The sequence below is a fragment of the Erithacus rubecula genome (assembly GCF_903797595.1).
Source record: "Erithacus rubecula genome assembly, chromosome: 3".
In the NCBI taxonomy this organism is placed as follows: domain Eukaryota; kingdom Metazoa; phylum Chordata; class Aves; order Passeriformes; family Muscicapidae; genus Erithacus; species Erithacus rubecula.
The window spans coordinates 141,791,515-141,815,168 of NC_136689.1; the positions used below are offsets into that span (position 1 = coordinate 141,791,515).

At 44.4% G+C, this 23,654-nt stretch overlaps 1 protein-coding gene across 1 annotated transcript in view; it reads left to right on the plus strand.

The window, feature by feature from the left end:
• The window catches only part of KCNK9 (potassium two pore domain channel subfamily K member 9), an 88,876-nt gene extending 69,443 nt beyond the window's left edge, over positions 1-19,433 (plus strand). Inside the window, exon 2 of the mRNA XM_079301133.1 lies at positions 18,153-19,433. Coding sequence (XP_079157259.1) covers positions 18,153-18,994 — 842 coding nt within the window. The 3' untranslated portion in view covers positions 18,995-19,433. The remainder of the gene's footprint in view (positions 1-18,152) is intronic.
• The last annotated feature ends 4,221 nt before the right edge of the window (positions 19,434-23,654 follow it).

Below are 23,654 nucleotides of genomic sequence, written 5' to 3' on the forward strand. Positions count from 1 at the left end.
TCCAAGAGTTGCAAGCAAGCAAGTGAATATAAAAAAGCTTTGGATCTATTTTTGGTTTATGTGGAAAGGTTTTGGCTGCAGGAGTGGCTTCTGTGAGAACACAGGGGAAGCTGTCCCCATGTTGGACAGAGCCAGCTCCAGCCAGCTCCAACATGGAACCCACCATGGCCAAAGCTGAGCCCATCAGCAAGGCTGGAGACATCTTGATTTAAGAAAGGGTGAAAAATGCCAGACAGCATCTGTGAGAGAGGAGTGAGGGTATGAGAGAGGAACAGCTCTGCAGACCCCAAGATCAGTACAGAGGGATGGAGAGGAGCTGCTCCAGGTGCCAGAGCTGAGATTCCCCTGGTGCAGACCATGGATGTGCATGGGGGAGCAGAGACCCACCTGCAGCTGTTGGAGAACCACCCAGAGCAGATAACCCACCCTGAAGACTTTGGAGAACCCTGTGCTGGAGAAGAAGGATTTGCCCTGAAGGAAGCTGTAGCCCTTGGCAGGCACACACAGGAGCAGGAATTCCTGGCAGGAATGGCAGCTCATGGAAAGGAGCCCATGCTGGAGCAGGTTTGCTGGCAAGAGCTGTGGTCCACGAGGGACCCACATTGGAGCAGTCTGTTCCTGAAGGACTGTGCCCTGTGGAAAGCTCCCAAACTGTAGCAGTTCTTGAAGATCTGCAGCCCAGAGAAAGGACCCAGGCTGGAGCAGTTTGGTAAGGACTGTATCCCATGGGAGGGACCCTGTGCTGGGGCAAGGACAAGAGTGAAAGCAAAGAGTGGCAGGGACAAAGTGTCATGGGCTGACCACAACCCCCAGTCTCCATCCCTCGTGTCAAATTGGGAAAGGAGGAGGAGAGAGAAGAGTTGAGAGTGAAGGATTGGAGTTCAGAATGAGAAGAAGGGAGAAGTAGGGATAAGGAGTTTTTGGTTTTGCCTTTTTTCCTCACTTGTCTTGTCAGAGAGTAAATGGTAACAAATGAAATTACTCTTCCCCAAGCTGAGCATGTTTTTCCCATGATTGGTAACTGTTGATCAATCAACTTGTCCTCATCATAAGCCACAATTTTTTCAATCCTATTTTTTCTCCCTATTCTGTTTAGAAGTGAGAAAACTTTGTGGCCAGCCAAGGTCAACCTATCACATGATCCTATATATTGATTCTCAGAAATGTGCAGTTGAGGAAACTTGACTTTGACAAAACTGCACTAATAAACTTAGTAATAGTCCAAAATTGAGCATGTGTTTGCTGCTCAAACCCCAGACTGATAAGTGTGAGATGATAAATACATCCCACTGTAAATACAAGTCCCTTGCAGATGCATGGGACAAGTGGAGGAGCATTATGTCTTTTAGGTCTCCAGTAGACCCTCAGCAGTGCTGCTCCTTTTTTGTATAAGCTTCAAAACCAGCAAATGAAGCTGAAATACAGAGTTAAATCACAACAGGAATAGCTCTGGAGGATGTTTGATTTGAAGAAGTTTTAAATAGGATAAGAGGGCATGACTGTAAAATGAAAGAGGGTAGAGTAGATTAGATATTAGTAAGAAAGTTTTCACTGTGAGGGTGGTGAGGCAGTGACAGATGTTGCCCAGATAAGTTGTGGATGCTGTCCCTTAAAGTGATGAAGGCCAGGTTTTATGGGGTCCTTTGCAACCTGATCTAGTGGAAGGTGTCCCTGACCATGGCAGGGCATTGGAACAAGATGATCTTTAAGATTCCTTCCCACCCAAACCATTCTGTGATTTTATGAAACAACCCTTCTAAGTGTTTTTTTCTCTCGTGTTGAATAAACTAATAACTTCTCTCATTGCAAATCTTCCTTTTTGGGGGGATATTAAACTCTTAGTCTGGTTTGTATTCTTCATTACTAGGCCTTCTCCCTCTCTGGTATCCATGAGATCACACAGTAATTCTGTGTGTCAGAGCAGAATTGTGAATAGTTAGGGACCATCTCCCGTGTCATTTATATATCCCCTGCCACTGCAGGGTCCTGGATCACAGTGGAGGTTCTCAGGTATAAAAACTGTGCAAATGATGTTTATGACTGCTCAGAAATCTTCCATGAAGTAGTTTGTCAGTCTGATTTATTAAGCCACCTTGTATGGAGGAGTTCAGTGGTGAAATAAAATGAAAAACACTGGTTATGATATTAAAATAATACAGTAGGTCATTGTTTTCCACCCAGCAGAAGATAAATGGTGAGGGGTTTGAAGAAGTTTTACTAAGTGACTTCCCATTTCTTCCCACTCAGTTTGACTATTCCTGTTGGCTTGGAATAGAAAACTGAAGTGATGGATGGCTCTGATTATGCCCAGTCAGGTGCATTAAATGGTGTCTCACTCTGCTGCCTCCCACAATCTCACTGCTTGCTGTGCTTATCAGGGCTGGTGGGGAAAAGGTAGATGTCTGTAAACAACAAAGAAGAGCTCAGACTGCTCTCAGCAAAAAGATTTTCTGGGCACTGGAAATGTGTTGAGGAGTTTGAACAGATTCACTTTTAGTAACTGGGATATGTCTGTCAGCTCATATGAACCCTGTCCTGCTTTTCATGGGTCATTCCATGGGAGAGATGCTTGCAGTATATGGAAAGTTTCTTTTTAGCATCCATCTGTTTAATGCTACATGGAGCTAAGCTCACATACTTGTCTCTGGTTAAAATATGAACTCATGTGTACTTGAGTAACAGTGCTGTGAGTTCACAGACACCAAGAAAAATTACTCTATTATCATCAGTGTAAGACAAAATAAGATCCTATGGATTTTTAGCTATGAACCAAGGACAAGTAGGTTTGAGATGCAGTACTTTATTTCAGGTTTTGTGTCAGTGCTGTGTACAAAAGCTGTCTAAAGTTGTATGAAATACAATTCAAAGTCTGTACAAATGCAGCATTGAATTTTGTGGCTATGTATCTAAATTTGGGTTGTTGATGTACAAGAAAATTGAATTGAAGCTGGAAAGGTGCAAAATGCTATCAAAGTGACCCTGTCTAATGCAACAGACTAGCTGTGACTGGTTTATTCCTCCTTGGAAAAAACAAACAAACAAACCAGGCTGGTGAGATATGGCTGATTTTTATTAGTCTGTAGGAAAGGCAGACTGGGTGGGCTGCTGTTTGAGCTAGGAACTAATGAGAAGAATCAGACCTTGAACAAGTTTGAATTGAAAACAGGAAAACTTTTAGCTGTAAGAACAGTGAGTTCAGGGACAGTCTTAGAGCTTGATTAGTGGAGATGGAAGCCCTAACTGAGGTGTACCTCTGTCTTTTAAGGAAGAAGATTTTCAATGCACAATGATCTCAACTTCTGGGTTTAATATCTCTTAGGCTCAATTTCCTGACTCTCCTTAGGCAGTTTCTGATGGCTGGAACAGCATCCCATGAGAAATGCTTCTGGCTTTGTCTTGTTGGGCAAAGGTACCAAGGTCTCTACGCTCCTGGGGTGTCCTTGCTTCTGCAAGATCAAAGTTGCTATCAGAAAAATGTATGAGGTTGCTTCATTTGAAAGTGCCAGCCCAGTGAGTTAGGCTGGTGTAATTACCCTGATACAGCAAGTCCAGCAAATCTCCCCATGGCCAAAGCTCAACAACGTTGCAAAACTTTGACCTTCATGTTTTAGCTCAGCTCTTCTGTCTTCAAAGTACAAGGACAGATGTGTCCCAAAGTTAGTACTGGCTCAGTGGAAAGCTGGACAGGATTGTACCATTGGGTAATATATTTCCATTAACTTTCTTGGTTTCAGCTTCAAAAAATGCTTTCTCAATAAGAATGGAACTTCTTCCTTTGCAGAAGTTTTGATTGAATGATTTCAGCTTCTCAAAGATAATTGACAGAACACACTTTAAAATTTGTAGAGGATAATTGAGGCATCTCTCTTTGCTTGCATTTTCAAGTATAAGGGTTTTTTGGGGGGAACAATAGCAAGAGAAATAAAAAAAAACATGTATGTTGGTAAAAGCTGAACCTAAAGCATTTGAGCATTACTTTTTCTTTATTTTTAATGAAATCCATGTACTGCATTCAATGAAATCTGTCTATAAATCCAATTGAATCACTACTCAGCCTATACATGATGTATTGGGGGAAATTATGACAGCATTTACTGACTTTTGCTGTTAGATCATTGAAGCCAGGTTTCAATTAATAAAACTGCTGCAAAATTGGAGTTGTCTGCAGGGAAATTAACCTGGCCAAAACTTCAGACAGCCAGATTCAGAAGACATGTTTGGGGATGGTTTTCTTTAGAGAAGGGTACAATCAATGCTGTAACTGATGTAAAGAAGTCTATGGTTGCAAAGTTCTAGAAGCAGGAAAATTTGTGTCATTCTGGCCAATTTCTTATTGTGGTCATTAAGGGACAGAAAATCACAAGAAAATGAGAGGGAAGAGAAATTTTTGATTCTTCCACATTCAGCTGTTCACCTGCTGACACAGAGCCTTCCCTGGAAAAGCAATTTTGTATCTGCATAGCTTTGTCTAGATCAGAGCTTTCTCTGTTTTAGTCAAAGTTGTGTCTCTAAATTGATTTACTGCCATGTTTTTCTAGCAGCGACTGAACTTAAGCACAGTGGGAATAACTAACTCTCCCTTTAGCTGCCCTTTAGGATGAGGAAAGTCCTGGTTTCTCAACAGCAGAAAGGAGAATTTGCTTAAAATACCATGGATCTATTAATATTTTTTAAAAGTTGAAAAAAATACTTTTTTCATCTTCCACATGGGAAAAATCTGCAGTAGAAACAGCACAAAATTTAAACAGATACATGAGCAAACTCATGGCAAGTTGTATGTCTTGTGTGTCTCTTAGCTGCATAAAGGGGAAAGTTGTATGAGGAAAAATGCAATTATTTCAGTGCAAACACATCTGAACCACTTTGCTGAGTGTCACCCCATGTCTCTTGCTGGGTGTGATGTGTTTTACCAGACCAGCCCTGGCAGCTTTTGATGTCACACAGATTTATGAAATGACTCTGTGAACTGCACTGGGCAGTGACATCACAGCTTCAGAGGACGTGGGTGCTGTGTCACCAATGATCTCAGTCACTCTGCTCTGTGCTGCCCTTGGGTGATGTTTGTTCAGTAGGGTTTTGGTTCAGATACAGCTTCTCAAGCCCTGGCAGTGTCAGACTGAGAGCTGAGAGCAGGATCCTGCTAACTCTGTGAAGACTCAGACCTGGTGGTTTGGAAATAATGAATTCTTTGAATAAAGTGAGTTTATTAAAATGAGAAGCTTCTTATGCTTCTTTTTTATCATCACAGCATAGAAGAAACCCATTAATTTTTGGTCTTTTGTTAAGGCATGATTCCCTGTGCTTTTTCCTGATGTATTTCTCCCTGATCCCTCAGAGTGCTGTTTGGATCATCCTGCCAGCTCTGCAGGTGGTGAGTCCTTCATCTTCCCCTCTCATGGACAAGACTCAGGTCATTGTTAATAAACTGTGAGCAACAAAAATCAGTTATAGAAAACTACTAAAATTGCCCAAAAAGGCAATTTACTGAGGTGAATAAGGAAAAAATGCTTATTGCAATCACATCCATGGAGAACAAAAAGCTTTTGTGATGTATAGGAATGACAGAAAGAAAAGTTTGCTATGCACTGAGGACATACAGTTAGAGTGATGGCCAGTCACATCTTCATGTGCAAAAAGGATAATATTTTGCAGTCCAGGGAACTGATAACCCTGATACCAGTGTTCTACAGCTAGAAGGGCTGTGCTCAGTTCTAGCAAAGATCATGAAAGTTTTTGAAGAGCAAGAGTGATCTCAGACAAGTACAATTAAAGTGATCATGTAAGGAGCTGCTTCTAAAGAGACAAAATCTGAACTGTATATGTTCATATGTATATGTTGCAAAATGCCTCTTGTATTTCTTGCTGCAGGACTCTGACTCCAAGAGCTCTGTTTATAGCTAATATTAACTAAGAAATGAAGCTATGACTATTTCCAAGAAGTGTAAAGGAGTGAGCAATGATGGAGAGAAATGGGAATGTTGGATTGAGGGCTACAAAAGAACAGTGTGATAAAAGGCAGCATAGAACAAGAAAAGTACAGGCTGTGTATCAAAAAAGAACTTCCTAATAGCTGGATCTACTGGACAGGGCAACAGTTTCCTAAGGGAGAGAGCAGAAGCCCTGTTATTTCAATCATTTAAACAAAACTGGACAAAGCCCTGGAGAATATATTGTAAGGAACAATCATATGCCACCCCCTGGGAATGGATAACATGACCTGATAAAGTCTTTTCCTAGTGGTTGTGGCCATTCTCTTCAGATTGAGAGCTTGTTCTGGGCATGATTTGTCTTGGGACTGGATATGATGTGAGCCTCAGGTCAGTCCTCTGATTGATTCAGAGAACTAAGCAGAGAAGAGGAAGGGGAGGAAAAGAGTGCAGGGACAGTCAAAAATAGAGCTCATGGGGAAATATTGACTCAGAAGACAACTGCCAACTGCTGCCCAGCTGGAATCCAGCACAGAGCTGCTGTTGGTTTTGGGAGGAGTCAGGAATAGTACACTAGACACAAACCTGAAATACCAGAATCACTGCTGTTTAATGGATGTCTCCTCACAGAGCTGGAGAGGAACATCTCCTCTCTTTCCAGCCTCTTTTCTGAAGCAGAGGAATTTTTAGGAATAAGCTGAGGTGCTGTTCTATCTGTACAAAATGAACTGGTGAGTGTTGGCATCCTTGATTTCTTAGGAGGTGGTAGACCAGGTGGAAATTACCTAACAGCTGCTCTGTTACCTTATTCAAAAGAATTGCCAGTGACTGCAGACATCTCCTATCCGAGCAGTAAAAATAGAGGCTAAGTTCAACAATGGGAAGTTTGAGATCATCAGATCTTCTGTGCCAGATAGATGAACAGAAAGATTGTGATTTCATGGGGCCAGTTGAAGTTTTCCACTTCCTCTCATTTACTTTTTTAGTAAACCCCTTTATAACGTAAATTTTAAACAGAAAAAAAAAAAAAAGAAATATTCACATTCAAAGAAAAAACAGGAACAAATCTAAGCAAACACAGAAGTCTCAATTTTTTTTTTTTTTTTTTTTAAGCAACATCTTCCAAATTTTGTCTTTTGCTAGAAACAAGATGTTCCTTGATGAGCAGTAACAGTAACAGTAACAACCCTGGTTTCCTGTGAACTCAGAAACATCCCCGGGTCTCTTGAGCCCTGATTTGCATCTTCATCCTTGCAGACAGGTAGATATTCCATCACAGGCTGTTTTATAAGGTGATGGAGACATTCCTGCAGTTCTCTCCCATGCCTCTACATCTCACCCCACTTTCCAGGACCTCCAGCTCCTGTTTCTTTCCAGTAACTGGCCAGAAAAGGAGCTGATCCCAGCTGCAGCTCAGCCTGCACGATGTGCGTGTTGGTTTTTAGGCCCTTTTATGTGTATTCACAGATTGGCCAGATGGCAGGCCCAGCAGAACAGATCACTATCAAGTTCACATTACAGTTTCTTCTAAGTGGTGGAAATTGGTGAGCAGCTAGCTTCAAAGTTATCATGGAGGAAAAACAGATGGTCAGAAATACAGATATAGATGGCTCATCCTTACCAAAAAATGAGAAAAACACAGAACTAATTAGAAAAAGGAAAAAATTTTATGCCTTGATTTAATCTCATAAACCTATTCCTTACTGCCATAACCCACTGGGTATTTGAAAGGGCCGAATGTGACCAAATCATCTTTTTGCATTATGCAAAAACAAAGCTCAAAAGAGAGGAGTTGTTTCCTGCTGCATTTTGAAGCTGTTTTCCCTGAACATATTGGAAATTTGGTTTCAAGATCACTAAGAAAAGAAATCTGTCCTTGTTGTAGGGAGAAAAAAATCAGTAGAAGCCTGTTGCATCCCTGCCACCCAGAACAGATCTTCTGCAGGTTTGATATAGAAGAAAGCAGTGAGTGCAATCTCCAAGGTGGCATGACCTTACTTCTGCAGGACATGGAAGCAATTGTAGCAGACCAGGGATGGGCCAGGATGACAGGCCATGCCAAGCTTGTTGAGGGATTTAGGATTTGAGGTTGCATCTGGGCATGTCAGATTCTTTTTCTTCTCCTGTGATTCCCAACAGGAGATGATATTATCATGTATTGCTGTGTGTTCCTGTGGGGAGATGTGCCATGCTTTGTCCTGGCATTAGAGACTGTCTTTTGGTCATGGAAGAGGAGGATCTCTCTGAGGATGGAAGGGGATGTGCAAAACTAAGAGCGATTGTTCAGCTGAAGACTATACTGAGATCAATCAACTAGGGAATAAAACAAAAAAGAGGTCCTGGTGATGTCTGAGGAGAAAGGCAGCAGGGTGCAGGGGGAGGAGAGAGCAGCCAGCAGTGCCCCTGTGCAAGGAAAGTGGTGTAGTTACACAGCAGATCTCATCCAGGTAACAGCAGCTCTTCATGACCTTACAGGGGTGTTGGGAAGATAAGGATGTGACAGGAGGGTCTCACAGATATGTATGTATAACGGAAACATCTTTGAATCCCTGCGCTCGGCCACGCCACGTGGAGAGGGGAGCTGAGCTGAGCTGAGCTGAGCTGAGCTGAGCCAGGACTGGGATCTGCGGGGCCAGGAGCCGGGCTGGGGCCCCGTGGAGCTGGGACTAGAGCCGAGCCCTGCAGAGCCGGGACCAGGGCCGAGCCTCACAGAGCCGGGACCAGGGCCGAGCCCTGCAGAGCCGGGACCAGGGCTGAGTCTCACAGAGCCGGGACCAGGGCTGAGCCCCTCAGAGCCGGGACCAGGGCCAAGCCCCTTCAGAGCCGGGACCAGGGCTGAGTCTCACAGAGCCGGGACCAGGGCCGAGCCTCACAGAGCCGGGACCAGGGCCGAGCCCCTGTAGAGCCGGGACCAGGGCTGAGTCTCACAGAGCCGGGACCAGGGCCGAGCCCCTGCAGAGCCAGGACCAGGGCCGAGCCTCACAGAGCCGGGACCAGGGCTGAGCCCAGCAGAGCCGAGACCAGGGCTGAGTCTCACAGAGCCGGGACCAGGGCCGAGCCCTGCAGAGCCAGGACCAGGGCCGAGCCTCACAGAGCCGAGACCAGGGCTGAGCCCTGCAGAGCCGGGACCAGGGCCGAGCCTCACAGAGCCAGGACCAGGGCCGAGCCCCGCAGAGCCGGGACCAGGGCCGAGCCCTGCAGAGCCAGGACCAGGGCTGAGCCTCTGCAGAGCCGGGACCAGGGCTCAGCCCCTGCAGAGCCGGGACCAGGGCTGAGCCCTGCAGAGCCAGGACCAGGGCTGAGCCCTGCAGAGCCGGGACCAGGGCCGAGCCTCACAGAGCCGGGACCAGGGCTGAGCCCCTCAGAGCCAGGACCAGGGCTGAGCCCCTTCAGAGCCGGGACCAGGGCTGAGCCCCTCAGAGCCAGGACCAGGGCCGAGCCTCACAGAGCCGGGACCAGGGCTGAGCCCCTCAGAGCCAGGACCAGGGCTGAGCCTCACAGAGCCAGGACCGGGGTGCCGGGTCCGAGGCCAAGTCCGGTACCGGGCCCGGGGGAGCCCAGGACCCTGGGCAAAGCCACCACTCCTCCAAGGAGGCCGGTAGCCGAAAGAGAGCGGCCACCCCCACCAATGTGATTTATGAACACAAAACAACTCTCTCCTGCCCACCTGGGACGCCAGCCACCGGATCTGCCCCGAGTGGCCCCTGCATCCCACAGGGGGAGCTCCCAGAGGGGCACAGCCCCTGCGCTCCCCCGGCGGCTCTGCCCCCACCTTCCATGTGGAACCTGCATAGTAACCCAGAGGGCAAAGAGCAGGTGGGTTGGAAGGGGCTTTTATGACTCTGAGCAGAGGATTAACCCACCACAAATAAAAGATGTTTTTACCAAGGAGAAGGATTTTAACAGACAAACAAAAATACCATGTTGAAAGTAGAGAAAAGATCTCAGAATTTTCTACTGCAAGAAAAACAACTTCTAGCTTAAACTGTAATATACTAACTTCTGGTGATTGGAGAATAGTAACATGGATATGGTAATGTTAGTAGTTAGGATAAACTATAGATAGTAGTAAAGGTATTGATTGGTTGTTATGTAATAAGATAAACAGCAGAAGAAGAAATACAATGCTTTGTAACATGAATAGAACAGAGTTTCAGGACACACAGCTTGCCTGTAGCCATCAGCTATAGGCCCACCCACCACCCACAACTTCTGTAACCTCATCTATGCAATAAACAACACCTGGAAAGCTGAAGTCTCCATCTCTCCATGGGGCTCTTACACAGGGAAAAGTCTTTGTCCTGGTGAATGAGTTACTACCAGATAGTTAGATGGAGTCTTCCTGATCCCTCCTGAAAATCTCTTTCATCTGCACCACAAAGCCCACCTTGTTTCTTCTCCCTGCTGAAAGCTGAAAGCAGGAGCAGCACATCCAGCAGACACAGCCTGATCCTTGTGGCAGTTCCTCTGACGTAGGTGAACCTCTGAAGTGAAGTGTGTGACATCAGGAAGATGTTTTAATCTGAATTACACTTGCCCATCTGAAGAACAGGTGTCATTATCCTTTCTCCATTATCTCCTGGCCTGGGCTGCTGCCAGCATGAGTAAGAAGGGTTTGAGTCACAGGGATGGAGAAGTTAATTCCTTCCTGGGGACTGTTGTCAGAGACAACCTGGCCCAAATGCCCATCATGGGGATGAATGATGTGTAGATGAATGAGGGGAGAAACCTCCTCCTAAGAGAAATAAGGCATCCCTCATGAATAATGTAGAGCATTGCTTTGACATTCAAGACACCTAAGACTTATTGCACATTGAATGTGAATGTGAATGAGGCTCAGCTGCTCTGCAGATTCACTCTGGCCTGAGCATGACCTATAACTAACTCACCACTGCCACAGTTTTTATTTTTTAACACGGCCATGTACTTGGCCTGGTACCAATGCACAACTAGAGACAAACCTCCCTCAATCTCTGACAGAGCCCAACATAGAAAACCACTCAGAAACCCCATGCAGGCTCTATCTGTGCTACTAAGTGAAGCAGGACCTGTGTTTTGTAGGAAACAGAGGCCAGCAGAGATGAAAAACTGAGTGCCAGAAATAGATAAACACATGTACTGCACCAGGAGGATGCTTAGTTCCACTGGACCCAGTGTTAACCCCCCTGTGTGGACCAGGCATGGACTTTGCCTGGAACAGGGCTGGTTATTCCAGGGGGAAGCCATAATGGGCTGGGCTGATGATAAGAGTGTGACCATCATGGCCTGGTGGTGAAATTCATCCTCAGAATCACAGAATCATTAAGGTTGTAAAAGATGTTTAAGTTCAAGTCCAATGGTCAACCCAGCACCAATGTCATGTTTACTATTAAACCATGCCATGTTTTCTGAATACTGGACTGCTTCCCTGGGCAATCTGTTCCAATGCTTTATATTCCTTTTCATTATTTTTTTTGCCCTAATATCTAACTTAAAACTCCCCTGGCAGAACTTGACAGCCCAATTTAGTTTGCTAGAGTAGATACTGCCTTGCAGTGGTGGAGGTGACTACTATGTAGATGCAACACATTGAATATATTCAGGATTTTTCCCCATAACATTTTCTTTTTTTATGGGTTTACTTATTCCAAGCAGTCTGTACCACTACAGTAGCATGAATTTGTTTAAGACTCTTTTTGCCCTAGAAGAAAAGTTTTATTTCAGGAAATTTGTGTTGGAGGACAGGACAGATGTTAGAGACCTGTCTATACCCTCCAGCTGAGTGTGGTGCAGAAATGACTGATGTAGATCTGAGCAAGCTGCTCTGTCCACATGAAGCTGTAAAGTGTCAGAGATACTTGCTTGGGGCCTGAATGCAAGATGGCATTTTTTGTGGATAAAAGGTCTATAAAATCATGAGTGACACAAAGAGGAGGAACGAGGAACAATTGTTCCTTGTCTCTTCCAAAGAGGAGATAACATTGCCATCAACTGACAAGGGAATGAAAGGGAAGTAAAGGAGCAATGGCAATTTTTTAGAGAACACATGGTTCTATGAACCTTCTTGCCACAGGGTGTTAAAGACGTTGAAGGGACAATGCCCAAGCTCATGGAAGAGAAATCCATTTTGCTAAACCCAGCAAAAACTGGCTTGGGAAATCCTTGAGCACCAAATAATGAAGCTGGATAGGTGAATTCTTGGGGGGAAATTCACATGTAATTATAGCATTCCTATCAGCCCTCTGTTTGTGCTCACTGGTGGATTCAGGGTAGCTGTGCACAGAGCTGCTCTCCATGTTCTGGTTGTGGGCTGGCACACCAGGACAATGTCTCTTTACAACACAGAGAAAGATAATGGGGTTGTCCCCAGATGGATCTCATAGAGATGGAATGAGTAGTTTCTCTCTGTGTCTCATCTGAAAGGCACCATAGAAAAATAAGCATTGAAGAAGGCTCTAAGTGTTTTTTCCTCAGACCTTTATAGCTACACTCTGGAAAACAAGACAAGAGAATTCTTTTTCTCTTCTAGAATTACATGTAGGTGCACATGTTCTTTGAGAGTTTTTCATCAGAGAATGGACAAGGCCTGAAAAAGCCAAAGACAGGGAAGACCCCAGGGAAGAGATGGATTTTGTGCTGTGTTGGTGCTTCACACTCCAGAACTGAAGTCACACTGAAACATGACATTTCCTTGTGCCAAGCTATTCCTCTTGGTGCCAGCCCAGATGAGCTGTCTTGAAAGCCTAAGCAGCTGGGAGGGGTTTTGAAAGGGAGGGGGAGTACTAATGACATTGCTTCCAACCAGAGTGAGAGTCATTTAGACTTTCCTTGATCATTCAAATGATACCTTATTAAACACCAGACAAACTGCCTGCTGTGGTCACATTGCTGCCTTGTGGCACCTCAGCAAACCAGTTACTGTACTAGAGCGGGATGGGTGGTGTTTGCTTAGGTGTGGTGCAATGTAAAGCTCCACCTGTACCTTTCTCACTCCTACCTCAGCTCTGTGGCCTGTTAAGGGAGGCATGTCCTGTACCCAGTACTGAGGTCTGCTGCTCCATCTCCTTCACCACAGAAGAGAGAGGAGCCCTGATGTAATCATTAATGTTTCTGGTTTTTTTTAAGCCTTGTGTTTCTTAATGATGGCACAAAGTCATCTCTTTATACTCTGCTAAAGGGCAGTGACATTTGTGTGGAGGAAATCAGGAAGAGTTTTTGTAGCTGTAATCTGCTACCAAGGCAGTTACTTCTGCTTCTGTCTTTCCTTGATGCAAGTAAAACCCAACTACCTGGAGTAAAAACCAACTACCTGACTCTGTGACCCGTGTCCTTTCCCAGCATTATTGCTCCTTTGTGCCCCTCTCCCTCTTCCCCTTTTTTCCCAGAGTCAGTCTCTGATGCTAAGAAGACTGTGGTTTGCTTTAGACTTGAAAAATACTGAATTTCAGAGAACATGCACTGCTGCAGTTTGCTTTCCATGTGTTACTCTGTACACTGCTGGATAGATCCTGCAATGCTTAAGAAATGGAGAGTTAGGTCTGTCTTTGTTGCATTTTCACACCCCTCATTTCAGTGTGTTTAAGGCAATGGCTAGGGTGTCTATTCCTTAAAGCCATATTGTATAGGAAAAATCTGTGACTCTAATGCCTTGTGCATTAATCTATTTGTAAAATCTTATTCCAACTTCATGAATAAAGCCCTTTCTTTACCCCAGATTCATGGTGAAAATACAGTAAGAGGCTTTTATCTGATATTTTGGAAGATGAGTGTGACTTGGGGCCCAATAGAAGTCAAAATTTCTGGATTTTCTGTCTACCTATGTGAATTGGAGGGAAACGAAAGTCTGCTGAGGTCTGTGTTTCCCTATCTGTAAAACAGGGATATGGATATATTTATATCTTATGGGATATGTAATTACAGAGTCTGTAAGACAAATCTTAGAAATTCAACTGTGAGCGTGTAAGCACATACTATTAATGTTTCATGATGTCCCCAAACTGTTTCTTAGGGATATCCTTAATGAGAAGGATATAGTGAGATCAAAAGAAACCTTTTTTCACCCCAAATATTTTTTTAGAACCCAAAGTAAAAGTTGTTTCCACCAACTGCCATCTCTGCAACCATCTGGAAGATCACATTTGCTGAAGCTTTCCTTCTATTTATTATCTGTAACTAAAGCTATAAAATAGGAGATGTCCCTGGTTTAATTAACACCCCTGTTGTAATGAGGCAGACACAGTAATCTTAGCACACCCCTATAGTTCAAAAGCTGATCTTAGTAATGAGAGGCAATTATAGCCTTTACTGAGGGGCAGTCAGGTGGAACTAACTCACCATCAATCTGGTAAGACACTTCTCTGTCCAGGTACTTTGGTGTTTTTTATGATGAACAGTCTACCTGTCTACCTGGCTCAATACAAGAGGTGAATATCTTTCCTTTATAACCTGGAAAAGAACTTCCTATTTCCTTCTTTCGTAAAGTGGTTTTTACCATCCATCCATCAACAAATACCAACTGAGCTAGAATAAACCTGTTGCTTTTTGAAAGGGATTCTTGCTGGTTTTCTTGTTTTATTTTCTTTCTCTACTCTTGCTTTACATTTTGAAGGTTGCCTGGTGTTCATATTTCAGTTGTAGTAAAAGTGCAGATTCTGAGATGCAGCCCCATTCTAGGAGAAAGAATTCTGGGATCTGCACCTCAACTGGTGTGGCAGAGCTACAGAAGGTCCAGAGGACATGGAAATGATCAAGGAAATGTGACTTCTGCTATATAAGTTAAAAAGGCTGTGGCTTCAGTTTGGACAGGAAAAAGCTGAGAGCAGAGATAAAGCTGAGTTCAGCTGAAAACATGAAGGTGGTAGATAAGGAAGATTTAGAACTTCAATTCTGTAACTAAGGTGTTCTAGCTGAAACAAGGAGATATCCTTGAAATTAAAATGTATGTTTTTTACATAGCAGATAGTGAGTGAACTTCTGGAATTTGTTGCCACAGGAGATTGAGGAGGCATGCAGTGTCAACAGTTTTGAAACAGAATTAGAGAAATTCAGAGCAGCAGGTCCATGACCAGAATCAAAAGATGCTGGGCAGGGCTCCTCAGTGCTCCTGCCTCAGTGGAACCTCACATCAGACCTGTCCTCCAGCTTCAGATCTGTAATAATGTGGGTGTGCTGAATGCCCTGTGTTTTATCTGCCAGCTGTCTAGGAGTATCCTGATATCTCAGGGGTCTGGTATAAAGATTCTTTCTGGAAAACTGATTTAAACCCTCAATATCTCCAATGCAGGCTCCTACCCTGGAGACAGTCACTCAAGGTGACTATCATGATTAGGATGTCTTCCTTGGGCTGTTTACAGGTAGTTGTCTGCCAGTGCTGTGGGTGTCTAAATTCTTCTGCAGTCAACAGATGTCTAGTCAGTCTAATGGGGACCTAATGAACATGATCAATGAACAGTCAGAGCTGTCATTACAACTTGCCAGACTTGGGATGGCCAGTGAAATAATTCACTACTGCCTGTTTGCATAGAATTTCTGTTGACTATAATGAGAGTTTGGGCACACAGAAAACTTGCAGATACATAAATGTAGGTATATTAATCTTGAACAGAGTTCTGTCCCAAGATTTCTATTATGGGGATTGCAGAGACACATTTGCCTCCTGAGAATAACTCATTGTTTTAGACACCTCTGTGTACACAACAGGAGCTGCCCTTGTGAAGTACTGAGTTCCACTCGCTGACTAAAGGGACTCTGGACACTGGTACCCACATGGTGAATGGACACCATGGCCAAGTGGCTCCCAGCCATCTCATTTTGGAGACTTTGGTACAGTCTCTTGAAATCTCAGCAGTAAGAAATGTAGATTTTTTAAGCAATGTAATCTTAATAGGTGTAATTATAATATCAAAGCAGCCCCCTGCTTAAGGGTTGATTTAGAATAAAGGCTTAGCCATGATTTTACCATCTGAAAACCATGCTGTGAAACGTGGTACATCCTCTATCCTTGGATGAGTTTAACATCCTGATTAAATTGCCTGTGCAATACTAACTGTCGAAGCTGTACAACTATTGCACAAGCTGGTAAGTTGTTGATTTTTTCAGCAAGAAAAGATAGAAAGGATTAAATCCCTAAATTCCTATGGTGTTCCAGCAGTGAGTCACTTTCATTAGGTGTCTAGGAGAAAGGTTTTTTGAGTATGGGACAGTTTGAAAAGGAATTTCTTTGGCTGGTGGGCCTGTGGATGTTGTTAACTCCATGCTGTCAGTAGACACAAAATTTGGATGCCATCACTATACTCTAGTTTTGGGACAGAGCAACACCGACTACTCTCAAAAACATTCTGGGAAAGTCCATCTGTTTCTAAAGTTTCCACTATTGCTTCTGACACTCAACAAACATGAAATTTCTTCAGTTAGTCAATGTGATATAATTTTGTTTAGGAGACTCAGCATTGTTTGAGGTAGAATGGGTTGCCTGTTCTATCACCTTTCCCACTCCTGTGTGAGCATTGCTGTTCTGTGCCCTATTTACTTCAGACACAGAGCATGGGTGAGGAGGAGTGGGAGGGTGGTGTGGCTGCAGTGTTCCTGCAGCTTTGGATCTGGTGTCAGAGTGATTGGCGTGGCTTGAATGATGGGGGAGCCGTGGCCATGGCGTGCACTGCTGGCTGCTGCTCTCAGCCCTGCTGCTGCTGCTCTCAGCCCTGCTGGCTGCTGCTGCTCTCAGCCCTGCTGACTGACTGCTGCTGCTCTCAGCCCTGCTGACTGACTGCTGCTGCTCTCAGCCCTGCTGACTGCTGCTGCTCTCAGCCCTGCTGGCTGCTGCTCTCAGCCCTGCTGCTGCTGCTGCTCTCAGCCCTGCTGACTGCTGCTGCTGCTCTCAGCCCTGCTGCTGCTGCTCTCAGCCCTGCTGACTGCTGCTGCTGCTCTCAGCCCTGCTGCTGCTGCTCTCAGCCCTGCTGCTGCTGCTGCTCTCAGCCCTGCTGGCTGCTGCTCTCAGCCCTGCTGACTGCTGCTGCTGCTCTCAGCCCTGCTGCTGCTGCTGCTCTCAGCCCTGCTGGCTGCTGCTCTCAGCCCTGCTGACTGCTGCTGCTCTCAGCCCTGCTGGCTGCTGCTCTCAGCCCTGCTGACTGACTGCTGCTGCTCTCAGCTCTGCTGACTGCTGCTGCTGCTCTCAGCTCTGCTGGCTGCTGCTCTCAGCCCTGCTGGCTGCTGCTGCTCTCAGCCCTGCTGGCTGCTGCTCTCAGCCCTGCTGGCTGCTGGCTGCTGCTCTCAGCCCTGCTGACTGACTGCTGCTGCTCTCAGCCCTGCTGGTTGCTGCTGCTCTCAGCTCTGCTGACTGACTGCTGCTGCTCTCAGCCCTGCTGGCTGCTGCTCTCAGCCCTGCTGACTGACTGCTGCTGCTCTCAGCTCTGCTGGCTGCTGCTCTCAGCTCTGCTGACTGACTGCTGTTGCTCTCAGCTCTGCTGACTGCTAGCTGCTGCTCTCAGCCCTGCTGGCTTCTGCTGCTCTCAGCCCTGCTGCTGCTGCTCTCAGCCCTGCTGGCTGCTGCTCTCAGCCCTGCTGACTGACTGCTGCTGCTCTCAGCTCTGCTGGCTGCTGCTCTCAGCCCTGCTGACTGACTGCTGCTGCTCTCAGCTCTGCTGACTGCTGCTCTCAGCCCTGCTGACTGACTGCTGCTGCTCTCAGCTCTGCTGACTGCTGCTCTCAGCCCTGCTGACTGACTGCTGCTGCTCTCAGCTCTGCTGGCTGCTGCTCTCAGCTCTGCTGGCTGCTGCTGCTGCTCTCAGCCCTGCTGACTGCTGCTCTCAGCCCTGCTGGCTGCTGCTCTCAGCCCTGCTGCTGCTGCTGCTCTCAGCCCTGCTGGCTGCTGCTCTCAGCCCTGCTGGCTGCTGGCTGCTGCTCTCAGCCCTGCTGACTGCTGCTGCTCTCAGCTCTGCTGGCTGCTGCTGCTGCTCTCAGCTCTGCTGACTGACTGCTGTTCTCAGCCCTGCTGGCTGCTGCTCTCAGCCCTGCTGACTGCTGGTGCTCTCAGCCCTGCTGGCTGCTGGCTGCTGCTCTCAGCCCTGCTGGCTGCTGCTCTCAGCCCTGCTGGCTGCTGCTGCTCTCAGCCCTGCTGGCTGCTGGCTGCTGCTCTCAGCCCTGCTGGCTGCTGCTCTCAGCTCTGCTGGCTGCTGCTGCTGCTCTCAGCTCTGCTGGCTGCTGCTGCTCTCAGCCCTGCTGACTGTCCTTGTTTCCATCCCCTGCCAGGTTACGGACACGCTGCCCCAGGGACGGACGCAGGGAAGGCTTTCTGCATGTTCTACGCCGTGCTGGGGATCCCTCTGACACTCGTCATGTTCCAGAGCCTGGGCGAGCGCATGAACACCTTCGTCAAGTACCTCTTGAAACGCATCAAAAAGTGCTGTGGCATGAGGAGCACCGAGGTCTCCATGGAAAACATGGTCACTGTGGGTTTCTTCTCCTGCATGGGGACACTCTGCATTGGAGCAGCAGCCTTTTCCCAGTACGAGGAATGGAGCTTTTTCCATGCTTACTATTACTGCTTTATAACATTGACTACCATAGGGTTTGGAGACTATGTGGCCCTGCAGACCAAAGGGGCCCTTCAAAAGAAACCTCTCTACGTGGCTTTTAGCTTTATGTACATTCTAGTGGGGTTGACAGTCATTGGGGCATTTCTAAATCTGGTTGTTCTCAGGTTCTTGACCATGAACAGTGAGGATGAGAGGAGGGATGCCGAGGAGCGGGCGTCCCTGGCAGGGAACCGCAACAGCATGATTATCCACATCCAAGAGGACTCCCAGCACGGTCGGCCACGGTACAAGGCTGAAGTGACAGACCTGCAGTCAGTTTGCTCCTGCATGTGTTACAGGTCCCACGAGTACACCAGCCGGGTGGTGTCCCACCAAAATTCGTTCAGCTCGAAGCTGAACCCCCAGTACTTTCACTCCATCTCTTACAAGATAGAGGAGATCTCGCCAAGCACATTAAAAAACAGCCTTTTCCCATCTCCTGTCAGCTCCATCTCCCCTGGGTTGCACAGCTTTACAGATAACCACAGGCTGATGAAACGGCGAAAGTCCATTTAAAGGGATTTGTCTTATTTTGCTTTCCTTGTTTTTCCCAGTTCTTTGTTGTTTTGGGTTTTTTGTTCCTTGAGTGAGACGGAGCGAGGCCAAAGGGAGTAGAGCAAGCCAGTCCTCCTCTGAGACTCAGCTCTTGAGCATGAAGCATGGATTATTACTGTTCCAGCAAAGTATGCCTTACATTACCCCCTTGGTGGATGTCAGAGGATTCAAGGTGACGTGAAGTGGGTACCAAATCCAAAGTTGCACACACAGCTGGGAGCCTTCATGTGCCACTGGCACTCCTGACCTAACAAACTTTTTCCTCACGAGCAGGTTGCAGTGTGTGTGTGCCTGTGTGAGTGTGGGTGTGTGTGTGTGCGTGTGCAGTTCCACAACCAGTGCCATGTGACAAAAATTAAAGCATCAGGTATTATTTTTTCTTTTGCCCTTGAAGCAATTGTGTTCCAGCCTGCTTTTTTTTTTAGATTGCTTCCAAAAGGAACGGGGAGGGTGGGAGGGGAGCCAATTTTGGTTTTTTTTTTTTTTTTTTTTTTTTTTTTGCCAAGACAAGCATGCGCCATAAGCAGTCAATATACCAGGTGTATCATGGTATCAAATTTTTTAATGCTAGATTTTAGATTGTATTAACATTTTAAAAAAGGCAGGAGAAGATGGATCATTTTAGCTTGCCGGTTCAAAATTAAAAAAAAAAAAATAAAGCATGCACTTTGTAAAACTGGTATGCATAATAAAAAAAACACATGAAAAACTAGCAATGGAATTAATAATCAAAAGCAAATAACCATATTAATTTAACTATATTTAATTTTATAATTTTCAACTGTTCCAACAATTTGCAAGCAGAATTTTTAGGATAAATTGGGAGAATTGTTGGAACAGGAGAGTGTATTTTGTTATTTTAATTTTTATTTATAAATTATTATTATTATTATTATTATTATTATTATTATTATTATTATTATTATTATTATTATTTTGTGCAGCAATTACCTGCATGACTAGGATTTATATTTTTTGGAATGCTTGGTTAAGATGGGTATAAATAGGAGGATGTATATTTTTTCTTATATAATAGGGACAGGGCATTCCTTGTTTTAAATAAAAAAAATAAAGATGATTGTCTCTAAATGCTTTTGATTTGTAAATAATGGAAAGCCTTTGTTGGTCTCAGGAAGAATTCAAGGGACAGTATCTTGTGTTTGGCTCACTGGGAACTTGTGAGATTAGATGTGATATTGCTTTTTTTGCTAGGCAAAGGCAAAATGCATTTAGCAGTAACAGGCAAAAATAGCTTTACTCCAGTGTTTGGAGGGAAACAGCAGGAGCAGTTGTGTTGGCAAGTTGTAGTGGAGGATGTTGAGACCATGTCATAGAGTTGTTCCTTGGACATTGTCCATCTCTCAGTTGTTCATCTGGACCAAACAGACTTTACAGAACCTAATTAGAGGCCTAATCCAGCTCCCTTTTAAGAGAATAGGAATTTTCAGTGATTACATGGGATTTAGTGCTTTTGGAGATTTATCTTTGATTTTACAAGGGTAGGACTGGGAGTTTTATGAACTTGCACCTTTGTCTCTGATTTAATTCTATATTTTAAATCACTTTCCGTGTTAATTTGCCATACAAAACCCATTTATTTTTGGCACTAATCACCTCCTGCTGATTCTACCATTTTGTGCTCTCAGTGTAAAAGCAATAATCCTTTTTTTACCCTTAAAACTGGATGGTGTGTGCCCAGCCCTGAGCTCTGTGTGCTGATGGACATTGATACCCTCTCAGAGAGGCATCTATAAAGAGCATTATTAGGGAGAAATAATGCTCATTCCTCCTCTGTTGTCTTCTCATTGGCTTTAAATTATTAACTAATTATGCTCATGTTCTCCACATCTGTCTTTCAATAAGTAAATGACAAGCAAGCTGCCCATGACTTCGTTACTCAGCTTTTTTGGGTGTAGAAATTGCTGTGGCATGAAATCCTCCATCAAGATTGGTGAAGAGCCAACAGGATTTTTAATGAGGATGGACTTTGTCAGAGTAATGTGTGGGGCGTGCTGGGTGCCTCAGTGCTCTGCTACCAGTACCATGTCCTGGGGCAAATGCTGATGGCAGAAGGATCAAAGCAAGAATACCTAAAAAAGCAATTTCAGGATGAGTTAAACCACCTCAGTGTTTGACACCTCAAAGCTGCTTCCCCTGACAGCCCATAGGGTTCATGGTGCTCTCCAAATTCACTTTTTTCATCTTTGCTTGTTATCCCAGAAGTGAAAATAAATGTATGTCTCTTTTCCTGCTATGGAGATAAGAAGTATGCCTGGACTATGCACCTCTGTATCATGTACAGCTGCTGGGTGTATTTGACACTGAAGCAGAAAAATTTGGGGGTTTTGCAGAATTTGAGTTGAATTCTGTGCCTGGCAAAAGAGAATTTTGGTAACAGGACATTTAGCAAAACCTTTAAAAAGAAAAAAGCAGTTGCATTTTATAAAACATTGCATAGTTGTTTTTTTTCTATTTTCCTTTCAGAAAAGAAGAAATTCTTGTTTCTGCTGCATATAAAAATAATCTTTAAATGTCCTAAAAAAATATTGAACTGCAGAGGTTGAAAACTTTACATACTCTAGCTGAATCTTCCCTCTGGAACCACAAATGAAGAGTACATTTTAAAACAAGGGGTGTTTAACCAGGGGAGAAACTTACCTCAGCATGCCATGGGTTATCTGCCACTTAGAGTCTTTGCATTTAAACTCAATGGCTTTGTAATAGCTCTGCTTTAGCTTAGTTGAAGTTTGTAGATGTAGTTGAAGAAATCTGTGTATGTTGGTATGAAGGAGCCAGAGTAGATGTCTGTAGCCACACTTTTAAATTTAAAAGCTGTGATCAGTGTGTATGTGGGAAACTGGTGTGCTTGAATGTATCTGCATTCCTTGGGATTTTCAAACACCCTTATTTTTTTCATTTTCTGGCTGATTCTCTCCAACCTGCATTTTTGCCACAGTGGGATTTTGAAGGAGCAGAATGTTTCATTTGCCAGGAAACTCTTGCAGGACTTTGCCTTGTGAGCAGCCAGACACAAGAACTCTCACGTGTGCACATCAGAACACGAGGCAAAATCTGCCTCTCTCTTTAGTTGTTTTCATGGTTCTTGGCTGATGTATGAATAATGGCTTGGGCTGTCTGGAACTGGGACAGACTGAATCATGAAAGGAAAGCTTTTGTCCAAGGTTAATCCCAGCTTTTCAGTTAAACATGAAAAATCAGTCAGTGAAAGGTGAGCTGACTTTTGTCAGGTCTGTCTCTGGATTCTTATTGCCCTACATGGTTTCTTCTCATAACACTGCTTTTCACAGAATATTTTTGCTAGTACATTATTGGTTTTATTCCACTTTAGATATTATCTCTTTCAGAACAACTTCTCTTGCTTGTTACTCTCTCTTTGGAAATTCAGCTAAAGCAGGTAGTAGTGGTGTTGCTTGTGACTAGACATCCTAATGTCTGCTATCACTTTGTGATGCACTCTCATTCCCCAGAGTCTCATTTCCCCTACCCTTCCCTATTATTAAGCATTAGAAATAATAATAATAAATCAGATTAGTCTATTTATGTCACACTAATGTGCTCTTCATCAAAACAACACAAATTTAGCTCCCTGCTGTCGACTTTGATTATATAACAACCCTATTATCCTATAATATTTCATATTATCATCAAAGGGAAAAATCAGTTTGATCAGTGAAGCACCAAAATAGCTTTGACTGAGCATGCTGTGATATGGAAACAAGAGGAAACTTAATAGAACAATACAGGCACAAGTCTCTACCTGGTTTTCAGTGTAAGGAATATCCTGAGTGATCCAACAGGCACTGCCAGAACCTTGTACATGCACCTGCTTTTCAGAGGTGCCTGTAGTGGGGCAGCCCTGGAAGGAGTGTTTAGATTTTCCTTCAAGAGTCCAAAATAGCTTCTTGGTTGTTAATGAATGGAGAAAATGTACAATGACCTTCAGCAATAAACTTCTGTTTAAAGTCCCAGAAACAGCTCTTTACGATGAAACAGACATTATTTAAAAAAAAAAAAAAAAAAAAAAAAAAAAAAAAAAAGAAGAAGAAGAAAAAAAGAAAAGAGGGAAGTGACCAAGTTAATCTACTGTATTGTACATTCTCTCATTAGTTCCCTAGTGCTTTGATCAATGAAATGCCAGGGCAGTAATCAAGATTATTGTGAATCTGACCTAAGCAAGGTAATTCCTTGTTTTCTCTGATAGATTTGGAAGCTTTTTGTTAAGGAAAAAATAAAGCTTGATTTGTTGCTAAAAGCTTAAAAAGGTGCAGTCAGTGGAACCAAGATGGAGCATGAAAATGTTCCAAAACTATTTGGGGTGTGTGCAGACCAGAGGGCAGGGGTTTGGGCAGAAGTAGCTTTCAGATGAAGTTTATATCCTCATTTAGCTTTATGTAATATTCCAGTTAATATTAAGATCTAATTAAGACAGTCATTTAAAATCTTTCTGAGGAAGCCAGATGAGAGAGATGTGTTGGAGTGTGTCCATTACACTAATGTTATGGACTTTTTCATGCATATTTCAACAAGACACTATTACTGACTGGATTATTGCACAAATGACAATGAGAATTGCACCACTGCTACTTCCATAAACCAGAGA